At 43.7% G+C, this 13,345-nt stretch overlaps 1 protein-coding gene across 1 annotated transcript in view; it reads right to left on the minus strand.

Annotated features, from left to right (window-relative positions):
• Nucleotides 1-13,345, minus strand: part of LOC130172297 (raftlin-like) — a 101,466-nt gene that overhangs the window by 16,687 nt on the left and 71,434 nt on the right. Inside the window, exon 7 of the mRNA XM_056380895.1 lies at nt 7,268-7,386. Coding sequence (XP_056236870.1) covers nt 7,268-7,386 — 119 coding nt within the window. The remainder of the gene's footprint in view (nt 1-7,267; nt 7,387-13,345) is intronic.

Raw genomic sequence — 13,345 nt, forward strand, 5'->3', positions numbered from 1 at the left:
AGCAAAATGCGCTCACTGTATCCAAAGTACTTGTTCTGCAGAGAGATGGCCCATGTGACCGACATATTTTATATCTTACATGATTAGATTGTCACTGATGCATAAGGAGGTGGAGCTAGTTTTAACTACTTCATATGCGGTCAGATTTGAATCTGTATTTATTTTTTCACTTCCTTTGAGATTCAGTTCAACAATCACTCTTTGGTGGAAACGATCACATTTCAATACTTTTTGTAAGTTGTCAGTTTGGTAACCACAGGGACAAGCCTTAACAATGCCATGTATTTAATAAGCTTATCATATTCTTTTGTGTATGATGAAATGTAGAGGAGTAGAGGTATGAAAATGGAAAATGGAAACTCTAAGTAATACAGCACAGCACTTGATGCACATTGTATGTTTTCAACCACTGCAGCTTGAACATTCATAACAAAACTGTCACGTCTAGGTTACATGTTATTACTTGTGTCTTATATCTTGCACATAAACAACTGATCCCTATAAACCGAAGCCTTCCCCTCCCCTCTACAGCTATCAGCATCATCGTCACGTTGTCTGACAGAGCGGGCGTGATCTCTCACTAGCACGGACAGTGCAAATTACTCTCCTTCTATCTAGGTCACCTCTTCTCTCACCTCAGTCAGAGGGGATAGAGATATCGTGGACAGGCAATTCATGTCGATGATCGACTCTCTGCACAACACGCAGGCCTCAGCATGCACACACAGACACAGAGCGTGCGATACAACATATACTGCACACTGTGAGTGATGTGTGAGGTCTGACATTAGAAGGAAATCTACAAATCTGCATCCTGTGTTCGTTGCACCGACCGCGGGAGTGATTCTAGTGAAGCCAGAGGAAGACGCTCTGTAGCAGGTGGCTTTTGTGTGAATCTGATTTCAAGACGTCAGGAGTGCCTGAGAGCGCGCACACACACACACACACACACACACACACACACACACACGATATCTTCATGTGTGGATCTGAGGTGTCCTTCGTCTATGTCTTAAAACTATTGCTTCAAAGATTCCTCCCTGCCACACCACTGCTGTGATGTGGGGCCCTAATCCCATTTTAGACATAATTTAGTTTCTGAAGACTGTGAAGTGCTGCTCTTCAAAGCCGGGGATGCTGCTGAATTCTGGGAGTGAGTGACAACAATGTCAGCTCTGTTAAGCTCCTTTCACTTGCTTTGACTTTGGAGTGCCATTCCTTAAATGTGAACTCCGCTGATATTAACTTTTAGTGCGTCTTCCTGCAGGACACTTTCTCTAAACTCCCCCTGTAGTTTGTTTTTTCCTGCTTTGCCGTTTGGGTTACGAGTTGTCAAGATCAAGGAGGAGTGAGCGTGCCTGCGACATCATCAGACTGCGGTGCTTGAAGCGGTTCAGAGAACATTTTACTCTCTGAGCGTCATGCTATGATATCCACAGACGGTACATGCTCAAAAAGCTGCGCATCTCGAGAAACAAAAGCATTTATGAAATCTGCATTAAGATCCTGTGCTATCCGTCTGAGTTCAGAGAGAGAGAAAACTGTTTTAACTTTAAATCATTTTGCACCAAACTCATAAAACAGCAGTTATTTTCCATGTTCCAGCAGCGTAATAAAACCCAAAAACAAAAGCTTTTTTTTGCGCTAACCAGGGAGCTAGTTTGCAATCCATCTTGTTTTCTGCTCTAACCATTTTTCTAAGTTATGTATAAAGCCTTGGTAACCACTGCACAGAAGTAATCATTGTCTTGAAGAACCGTGATTACAGTAGCGGAGCCATGCTGCATCTCTGCTGCGCTTAATTAGAGTCACAAACACACCTGCTGGTGTCGACCGAGCTGCATCATTTCACCTTTATATGTTGAGCTCTGGGGGATTTGGAGATTTGTGCTGTCACCCTGAAATGGAGGTGAATGGACTTTAGTTTGTGCTGCTCAAATTCCACTCGCTCGCCTTGTATTGGGGTGATGGCACATTCACACATGGCACATAGAGTCAAGATTATGAGCATGGCTGGATATCACCAGGTAAAAATATGCTCTCTTGTGATTTGGGTGTGTTGACCCTCGGAAGATGATTCTTTACAGACCTCTTCACTGAGTTAACATGTCAAGTTAATTTACTTTATCATGAGAAGTGCACAGTCTGTGGAACATGCGTCTTAATGCAGCTGCATCTTAGCAAATATAGGATTCAGTGTTTTTGAAGCTTGATCCATACAAGGCACTAAAAGTGAGGACTTTAATCTGTCTCTAACAAGTCTCCCGACTATGAATGTGCGCTACTAAATTGCTAGAGTGCTGTTCCGATTTAACTTCACATTCCTGCTGTCAACGCTGTCCAAAACACATTAGTTTAAAAAAAAAAGACAAACACAGATGCAGCAGAAACAGAGGCCCTGTTCAGACCTGGCATTAAAATGTGTCTCCACATGCGTCTCGAGTGACCACTTGTGAAAGGATCTCAACTTCCCCGCTCTATATGCAAATAAACACATTCATTCATGCTCATTCATAATGAGACTAATTAGACTGTGGCAGAGGACGTCGGTTAAAATTCCCATATTGTATAAAATGTGACTTCCATGTCTTTTTTGATTATAGATCAGGTCTAGCTTCTATATTAATACTGTGAAAGTATCAAAGCCTCAGTCCACAGAGAAACACACACAGCCTTTATTCAGACACTGAGCCTTAAAACAAGCCGTCAGGACTTCTCTAACTTTATGATGTCACAACAAACCAGTCAACGCCCTCAGCCATGCCCCAAGCCCCGCCCACATGGTCCCACAATCCTACCTTACAAGATTTGTTTTTTTATTTTTATTTGATCCGATTGGCTCACCGACCCGTTGTTACTAGAGCTCCAGAGAGATCTTAAAACCACAAATATACCTTATTGATATCAAAACTTCAAATTAAACAGTGTAAAATATGAGTCCTTTAACTAAGGCGGTCCTTCAGTGTGGCCCAGCACACATTTGTGTTCATTATGCTACAAGAATGAGGCCGCATGCAGCCCAGACCCGGAGGTGGTCTGATGGTGGAGTGATCAGATCTCAAATGCGTCTTCAAATTCATCTTGGGTGTGTTCCCCTCTGAACTTAGAGCTGTCCACTTGTGATCAGATGCATCTAAATTGGGCCAGAGATATCATCTTTATTATTCCAGTCATTCTTCTTCCTTGTCAAAATCTGTTGCCGACATCACCCGCTCAGCTGTCGACAGTTCGGTCAGAGATTTGGGTGTATCGTGCTTGAATCAGCTAATGTAGCCTCAAGCTGCTAGCAGAGGCGAGGAGCAGACTACAGAAGTGCAGTAAACTCACTTCTGTCTAACTCCGCACATCATTTTCCAACTTGTAGTCTTCAGCCCCAACTGCTCAGTCTTCATGCAGCTCCCTCTAGAGCCACTAGCGTCCCACTTGAATTACTCCACTGAGGCTATTCAGTTTATAAACACTTTTTATGTACAGTTCTTTGAAGCTTATATGAGGCTTAGACTGTGGCAGATCAGATGGAAATATTCTGCACACAATCTAATAATCTCTAAATTTCCCCTTTAGATCGACTTGTTAGATCTATTTGTAAAAATCTTTGTATGATCTTAAGAATTTATAATTCAGCACAACATGTGCCGGATGCATCATAATGGACCCACTGCTTGGGCTTGGCAGAGCTGAAGTGGATAATGGAGCCATAGACAACATTTTAAGAAGATATGAAAGAGAAGCTGAAAAGAGTCTTAGAAACACCAGAGTCCTCGTACATGTCAGCCGCACTGAGGTGAATATGAGTTTATCTTAAAACACACACACACACACACACACACACACACACACACACACACACACACACACACACACACACACACACACACACACACACACACACACACACACACACACACACACACACACACACACACACACAGGTGTTTTTGTGACTCTGGTGCACTCTTACTGTTTTATGTGGATACACAAAGACTGAAACACAACACCTTCCTGCTAATGCACTTTGTCCCTCCTGATAAATAAATTCTCCTGCAGCAGCTCATTGTGAGCCAACATATTAAGAGCGGCTCTAGCTGAGGTCTGAAGACATGTTTTGTTTGGTTATTGCTCTTGTGAAGCTCGGTGATAGGGGAGAGAGCTTTCAGCACATTAGCTCCATGGCAGCTCCTGTATTGATTTTCCCACAGGACAAAAAAGAGATGAGAAGCTGGTCCTAATTGGAGTTTCATAGCAGAGACCCTTGATGAGTTATTCATTTTGAGGCACGTCACCACCGTCCATATGGCGCCTATTCAGGTCATTTTGCTCAGGAAAAAAAGAAACCACTGTGTTCAGGCGACTGCTACAATCTTCATATGTATTTAGGACATCTGTCCAAAATAGTTTTCTTTCTCGTTTCTCATGGGAAACAAAAGCTTCAGGAAATGTCCGTATTAGCTCTCTAGCACTGATGTCATTTTTGTGCAGAGGACATGCAGCCATTTATTTGTATGTACGCTTTTAATTTATTTTTAATTTATTTATGAATTTCTCTGTTTTTGTGCTGTTTTCCTCCTGGCTGTGATCTGATGTCATTTAGCAGAAACCGTTTCCACAACACTTGCATCTTAGTTTGTCAGTTTGACATTCATTTTTGTTGCTTGTCTTCTTCTTTCATTTTCTTTTATGATATGATTTGTTTTGAAGTCAGAATCTTGCGGCCCATGAGTTTTTGTTTGTCTCACATGTAACGACGTCTGGTTTTTGTCGCAGTTGTTGACTGTTTATCATTGTACTTCAATACTGTCTTATCACAGTGCATTTTTTCATCATTTGGTAATAAACTAAATATCTGTAATCTAATGTATAAGATAAATGTATTTTTAAATTATATATTGGAGCCTCTTGGTTCAATCTTAATGACTGAAATGATCTTTTACAAAAGAGAGAGATGTATCGTCTTTGTTCACCAGTGTTGGGCAAGTTACTAAAAAAACATAGAGCTCAAATAGCTACAAATAGCAATAGCTCCTTTAAGCACAAAAGAAACACCTTGGAAACTAATAAAAATGCTGAAATAAAAGAAAAGGTTTTGTTATGGCAAACCTTTCTCTAATGATGCAAACTGATCTCAGCCTCATGTGACGCCCCTCCCACAGTCTTGGAGGCTCTCCTGTCTCTCCTGTCCAACCCCAGCAGGGGACTGGCAGACATGAGAGGGTGGTCAGCTGATGTTGTTCACCTGCTCCTTCCCGGACCTGTGCTCAGCCTGTCTCTTTGCCTCCTAGAGCTCACATCCACCCTGGATCACCTTCTTCCATCCATGCATCGCTGTCATGGCGAATATCGTTGATTTCCACACCTCTGATGTTCATGTGTGTCACCTTTTTTCTCTGCACCTCTGCACTTTTCACATGCAGATCTTCCGATTAGTTGTAAATCATTTATTGGAGAAACAATTAAAACCCTTGAAAACGAACAGACACCGTCCCTGAGAAGATAAACTCCCACTTGATGACAATGTAAATGATTGCATGCCCTCTGTGAAACAGCTTGTTTGCCTCTTCCGCTGTAAGCTTCATACATCCAACCACCTGTCAGACTTTTTGATAAATAAAACTGTAAAGCATTAAGGAGAAAAGATGATGATGTATATGAAGAAGAAGAAATAGAAAAAAAAATACCCGCAATCAATATTCAGCCTTATTTTTCATTGTAATTATCCCAGCACTGAAACAATAATGAGCTGTGAGGATACTTTGCATATCAATTTTCGGCAGTTATCACAATGAATGAATGGGGATGATGTGAGACCCTGGTCGCCCTTTGTGAAAGAGTGTGTTGTCAATCTGATTTGGCATGGTGCAGATCGCTCGGGTGAAACAGTTTTTGATGAAGTCCCAGTGGAACAGTTGATTGGATCTCCTGGAACACTGGGTGTCGGTTCAGTGTCGTTCGCCGAAATTTTCTGAGGAGGCTTTGAAATCCATTAAGCTGTAACCACATTACCATTCATCTCAGAGGAGGGGAGGTCTTACTGCTGCTGCTGCTGCCGCCAGATGACTGCCGCCAGGCGACCGAGCCTTTTTTATTGGCACATGTGGCCATCAGCGCCGCGCTGGACAATCAGAGAGCCACATATTGGGGACAAAAGTCTCCTTTCACACTTGGAAAGCCACGGGCCGCAAAAAGTCTAAATTCAATTACTGAGATAGCATCGGCAAACACATACAGACACACAAAAACCCGACCCATCCGCACACACTTAGCGGACACAAACACATGCACATACAGCTGCAGACACATGCACACACGCGCACACACACACACACACACACACACACACACACACACACACACACACACACACACACACACACGCATACATACAGATGAAAGGCAACGAAATGGCTGCAAACCCTTCAACTCAGACAGAAATCAATTTCCAACTTGGAACTTGTGCTGAGGAGAGACACTAATCGGCGGGCAGATAAGGGCTTGTTTGCTCCTGATAAGACAAGCAACCGCAACACATGTCCCATAAATTGAGATTTGCCAGATTTGCCTTTCGGGTTGCTGGGAGAATGGTTGGCTGAAGAGCGAGGAAGGGGCGGGAAGGCACAATATCCGAATGACAACTGATTTCAATACAAGACCAGCAGACTCTCAAAGTGGATTTGTCCTCTAAATAGATCTGAGTGATGTAAGTTAAATGTATTCATTGAATACTACAATACTGATATAAGCATTACTGACGCGTGACAAGTTATAGGACGAACCAACACACTGGGGGGATCAAACACCACACTCATAAAAAGATATTCCCTCATTTGGTGTTTAGATGTTGTCTAACACATGATCTCCCATAAGAGTTCAATCGAGCAGAGATCTGGTGCCTGGAAAGGCCATAACATTTTCTTTCCCATCGAACCATTGAGTGACGCTTCCTGCCCCGTACGGGAACATCAGTATTCCTTATTTCTTATTTATGACTCATTCATTCAGGTTGTTTCTTTGATTTATTGAGCGGGAGACTGAAAGGTGGATCAGAACGGCAACATGATAATATCATCACAACAGCCCTGGCTAAATGTGCCACTATGCATCTGTTAACACGGGTATTATGTTTAGTGAACCTGCCTTTCCAAACCAGCAGCATGTACAGTACGTGCTGAAAAAAAACGATGCACAAATTCCCTCAGATTTTCCTCTCCACTGGTGGCAGAGAGCGCAAAGCCTGTGACACTGTGACGAAAAGAAACACCTCTCCACTCACATCAATGACGGTCCACTGCTCCACTACGATGGCGTCGAATGTCGGCGCGGCCGCGTTCTGCTCTCCCTCGCTCGCCTCCTGGAAGATGAAGACACTTTCCACCGACTTAGGCAGCAAATCTGCAGAGAAGGAGGAAAAAAAAAAATAAAATCCAGCCGTGAAAAGAGTATTTACTGGATGGAGTGTGTCAGTCTTGTCTCTGCTGCTGCTTCAGACCCTCCAGGCCAGAGGAAATGGAATGATATCAGTCAGCCACATTCGCACACAACCCTTTATTACATAGCCAGTGGTGTGAGCCATTTGTGTGAGCAATGTGCACTTTATACATTATGCAGGGAGACAGTGTAAAAGAAAGGAGCAGGTATTCCCCTTCTGGGATGTTAAAAAAAGGAGAGGAGACATTATGCGCTACATCAGTGCTTTTCAGGACCCAGAGCCCTGCTGGTTTTCATGCTTGACAGCCAAACAGAGGCTAATTACAACTAGGATGCAAGGTGAATGCAATAGCTGATAGGATTTAAAACCAGCAGTGCTCTGCATCCCGGGGATCACGACAGAAAACCATTGCTTTGAAAAAAAGATGGACAGATTTTAGCGATGGCGAAATGTAGCCACTGATTTAATGAAGTCGGTCCGTAAGGCATTAAAGCATAAATCCTTTTGCTAAGCCTGCATAATTCACCTTAAAAAGACTTGAATTAAGTGAGCCACATAAAGACATTGACGTTGATGCTTTGGGCCACTAGTGAGATTGTGTGCTGCTGACCAAATAGATTCTCTAAGCTTCTCTTCTGTTGCAGGATAACAATCGCAGGATTGGCATCTGGCCCCCATGAGCTGGGACCCCTTTCCACCCAATGTCTCTTGTTATTCCTTTGATGCACATGCACATTACATTTAGACACAAACACACACATATACACAGACGCACACACCAAATACACGCCCCATGGTCCAGTCTTCCCGGCCGGCCTTAGTGCTTTCTCATTACTCCCACACCATTTACACACTAATACAGTTTGCCGGGGCCCGGGCACCAATACGAGACACTCCACATTTCATTACTGGGCCCTAATAATAGGGGGATGAGAGGCGGCTGGAGAGCCTGCGGAGAGAGAGGGAGGGAGAGGAAGATAGAAAGAGAAGGAGGGAGTGGGTGAGACAGAGGGAGAGATAGAGTGGAGGGATGACAGGCTCTTTTATTTCCCCCCTCCCTGAAAACCCATTTAGGACCCGTGTGCGCTCAATTGAAGACATCTCTCAGACGTCTACTGGCTCTCTCAAAACAGACATTGTCGTTGTTCACCTCCATCCCGCCCCTTTGCCTTTTCTCTTCCTCACCCTCACCCTCCCTTCCCCCCTCAGTCCACCGCTCCACCGCCTCATTCGTCAGGCCTCCTCGCTTGCCGTATAATTGGAAAGAATTCTTTTTCGGAAAACGCCAGGCCCTCCATCGGTTCCCTGCCAGCGCAACAGGGATCACTCAGGTGAGATCGACACAGGGTTGCGCCGTTGCTCTACAGGGGGAAGTCTGTCTCTGGTGATAATGCAGACAAGACGCTCAGCAGAGGAGAGAGAACGAGGGAAGTGGAAGAGAAGGAGTTGGTAGCTGGGGGCGTTGAGTCCGTCAGGGGAATGCACCGGTTGCGTGCACAAATAAACATTATCTTGCGCCTATTGACTGAGAGCTGAGCTGAGCAGCCGGCGGGCCGACTGAGAATAAGTTGTTTACACTTGCAAAAAAACCACCGTGCGCCCTCAGTAAAATTGTTTTCCATCCCTCCGTGACTCACATACTCAAGGTCGCAGGGCGAGGCATGCAAATACAGTCGCACTAACAACAGGGAGTGACAGCGCTGGGACTGAAAGACACAGAGGCAAGTGGTAGGATGGAGGGGGGGGGGTCAGATATCAGGGTGACAGCAAGTGACACCGGGTGACATGCAGCGGCTTAAATCAGCACCCAAATGACAGAGGAGAGCATCACCAACAGACATCCAGAGTCTGACACACACAGACTGACACTCGGATCAGTTGTGTGTTCCTAATATTCATGGACATGTTCTCAAACCTGCTGTTGTACATCGGCTTCTAGCACACAGCGCTTTGAATGAGCAAACAGCAGAGAGAGCACACAGGACGGAAGCTGCCTGCAGCTGTGCATCAGAAATACTTTCTACCCAGATTACGTTTTACAGGTGTACATCACCTACAAGGTTTTCACCCCAGGCAGGAAATAAGACCTTCCTTGATTTACCTTAATTAACAGATAGAACTGATTAAAGGGCCATACAGGTGTTGTAGCATGTTAGATCTTTGAATGTATTTCCCCATGTTCCAAGCAGCACATAAAAAGTGAACATCAACAAAGCAACATCTACTCTTACTTCCTCATTGAGAAATTCTGGATCAGACCTTGTGCCCCACCCACCACTGCTCGCGCCAGGTCAACAGGTGAAACAGCTGGCGAAGGAAACACTTGAGAGACTCTGGCACATGTTTGAGCCTCAGTCAGACCCTGATTGTTGTGCACCAAAATGAGAGGTTGGCGGTTAGCGCAGTTAGCATCTTTAATTCATTAGCTTGCAATTGGCAGTGGCTGACACCATGTTAGCGGTTGTGCTAATGCTAACTCTCACTCTCTGTACTGACAAGGTTTGAGGTTCCATAGATTCTGACGTATGAATGCCTGGCTGTCTGAAGCTCTGTCATTGGTTGGAAATACTGATTATTTTGTTTGTGATGACTGCTAATTTGTATTATATAAACAACATCATATAAAGACATTTACAGGGTTATAAAGCTTCATCAGAGGGCACTGCAGTACTTTCATTACATGCTGAGATAATATAATATTGACAAACAATTTCGTATTCATTGCAGTGGACTCAAAGTTCAAGAATCTCCTAACTTCAGAATCGAATGGAAAAATAGCTGCCTGCATGTGAGAAAAATAGGTGTGTCTGAAATCCCTCTCATGCCACTGAAGTGGATCGAGACGTTTCTATGTTCATTTTCATGTTTTTTGTATTTGACCGTTTCACCACCGTAGCAACTGCTGTGAATCTATTCAAGCTGACTATAGCTGCTGTCCTCTCCAAATGGAGCACTGCAAGAGGAAAGAGCACTAAACTAGATATTTATCAATGTCACAGTACTGTGGATTATTACTTTAAAATTTACACCATAATTTGATCCAAGCGAGCCGCATTCACAAAAAGATCTGTGTGCACAGATTAGTGGGTTTGTGTTCGAGCCCAGCTGACCGCTGCCGAGCTGGAAAGTGACCCTGCCCCAGGTCACGTCTGCTGACATAATTTAAACATGTGTGCCAGGAACAGCCTCAGAGAACTGGAGACAGGCTGCTGACAGCTTATCTATATTTCAAACAGGACGAGTGGACATCCAGAGAGAGGGACAGAGAGAGAAAGAGACCGGGGCGTCTAATGTGTGTGGACTGAATGTGGCTCTTCCCAGCGGAGCCAAAGATTTGGCAGCTGCAGGCTGGTACCTGTGGGTTACCGGGCAGACTTCAGCTGAAAGGGCAGAGGATGGACAGCATGGTGACTAGAGACCAGGGTGTGTTTGCAAATGTATAGTCCACTTGCTTTGGCCTGAATTCAGAGGATACAGGAGTGAAATCTCCAAGTGGGAAAGCATGTTAGCAATGGTGCTGCTGCTTTATTAATATACGCTTCCAAAATATGAATTTTTAATCTTTATTAATATTCATTAATTTCCATTTCCTACTAATTTACACTTGATATGTTCTAGTACTACATGAGCTCGTCTTCGTGACAGACCAGAGTGAACCGATAGGTGTTCATTCATGCATTCAACTGCACTGTGGAGTCAGCTGACACAGAAATATAGACGATGAGAAATCTGCTTTGTTACAGCTGTCAAAGGGATTTATCCTCCATCCGCGCTGCGTCGTGCACACGGGTTTTTACATTTTTAGCACGGTGAAATTTCAAGATAAATGCATTTTTGAGACTCAAGCTTGTGTTGGAGAAAAAAGAATAACTTCCAGAGGAGAGTCTGTCAGTGTAAAGCATGATAAATAGTTAATGGAGTGCATATAGCAGCCTCTCGGTCACCCGTTCACACACACGGATGGAAGGTGATGCAAGGTGCTGGCCCGACCAGGGGGAGTAGAGCAGCTGACTCAGTGTCCAAACAGTGGGAGTAATTTCAGGGTCAGCGTCTTGCTAAAGGTCAAATTGACATTAGGAACGAAGGAACTGGGGTTAAACTGCCAACCCTGTCATTACTGAGCAGCCTGCTCCACCGCCACATCAGTATTTGTGGATCATCTCTAATGTTAATGGATTTCTTCCCACTGTGGCACTGATGTATAACTAAGGGATTATCACTTTTTTCATACAGTTGAGTGAGAGCAGGTTCCTCTATCGCCATTCACTGGAGCTCCACCACTGTGAACGTCATCTATTCTTCCATCCAACAAGTTTTGTGAGTGTTTATCCGAACTAATGTGCAGAGATTCCTGCAGTTGCTTTCTCACTTGAGACAAACTGATCATACAACCTTCGAGAGGTGTCACTTCAACCACCTGGGTGCATTTGTATATGCCTAAATATATATACATGCTTTAAGTTAACACTGTCAACCTGTCTTATAACTGCAGCTCATGCTGTGCTGTCAAATCCTGTACACAGAGCTGCTACCACACAACAAACACGAGCGTGGATCCTGCAGAGATGCTCATGCTCACAGACATGCACAGACATCTCAGGGCCCTCAGTTCTAATTCCACCTCTCGTCAACTTTTGTCTCAGAGAAACGCTTGCACATCATTTCCCTTCCGTGAATTTCATTTCACAGTAAAAAAAACAAAAACAAAAAAACCTTATTGGAATTTCATATTCCCTGCATCTCTTTCTCTCGCTCTCTCGCTTGCTCTCTCTTTTTGTCTCCCTCCACTGGCTTTGCCCAAATTTAGAAACCAGTGAGGGCTGACTGTCATGCGTATGAATAGCTCAATGTCTCACAACAGGGCTACAAATCCTCATTGTGGCTCTGGAGATAGCTTAAGCTATACAAGTAACAAAGGCAAACTCCCCGTCAACACCATTACTGTCAGTTCTTTAGTAAACAAACGCAACACCCCCCACACCGCGCTTCACACTGCATTCAGGTAGAATGTGTATAAATGAGTGTATTTGTGTGTCTTTGTAAATATATATGGATACTTCATATGTAGGCCTGTATGTGTGTGTGTGTGTGTGTGTGTGTGTAAGTCTAGTCTTGTGTGGCACCAGTGAGCAGAGACCTCGTCTGAGCCACAGGGTCAGATATTATGGCGATATTGAATTTCACAGATCCTAAGCTGCGTGGAGGCCCCAATGTCATAAGACACACATTAAAGATTCATACGCACTGTGGCACTGCCTGCAAAACACACACACACACACACACACACACACACACACCTCATGTGTATGCAAACAATGCACCCTAATGCTTTCTCATCCGGCTTCACCATGGAAACACATCTTTAGAAGGAGCATCGGGACCTGGTGTGTTTTTGGGTGTGTTTTTGTGCACGTGTGCGTCCCTCTGCACCACGCCAAACAGCTGACTGTCAGAGACAATAGAAAGGTAGCAGATTTAGGAAAACGCCAGACTTGTGGCCTGACTGCAGGAACAAGAGCAGTGACGTACGTTCTGAAACAAAAGCCAAATAATCTATGGACTCCAGGTCAACAAGTACTGACAAGAACAACAACAATAACAACAACAGGCTCTTATAGTTTTTAAAACATTAATTTGTCATATTTAAAGGTTTGATATCCAAGAATCCAACTCATCAGTTAATTCTAAAAATGCATTTTAGGTTTAAAAGTTTTAAAAGGTTTAAAAAGCAGATGAATCAAAAGAATTATGATAGCAGTAAACTTTACATATTTGTACATATATGTAAGCAAAGAGACAAGAAAATCAAGTAAAGATGCAACAAACAATTCAGGACACATAGTTGCATTTTCCTTAGTTTCCATAGTTATGTTATTATGGTCTCTGTGTAGCAATAGCCTCATAATAAATAACTGTCATTTT

Source organism: Seriola aureovittata, chromosome 7 (assembly GCF_021018895.1).
Source record: "Seriola aureovittata isolate HTS-2021-v1 ecotype China chromosome 7, ASM2101889v1, whole genome shotgun sequence".
Classification (NCBI taxonomy): domain Eukaryota; kingdom Metazoa; phylum Chordata; class Actinopteri; order Carangiformes; family Carangidae; genus Seriola; species Seriola aureovittata.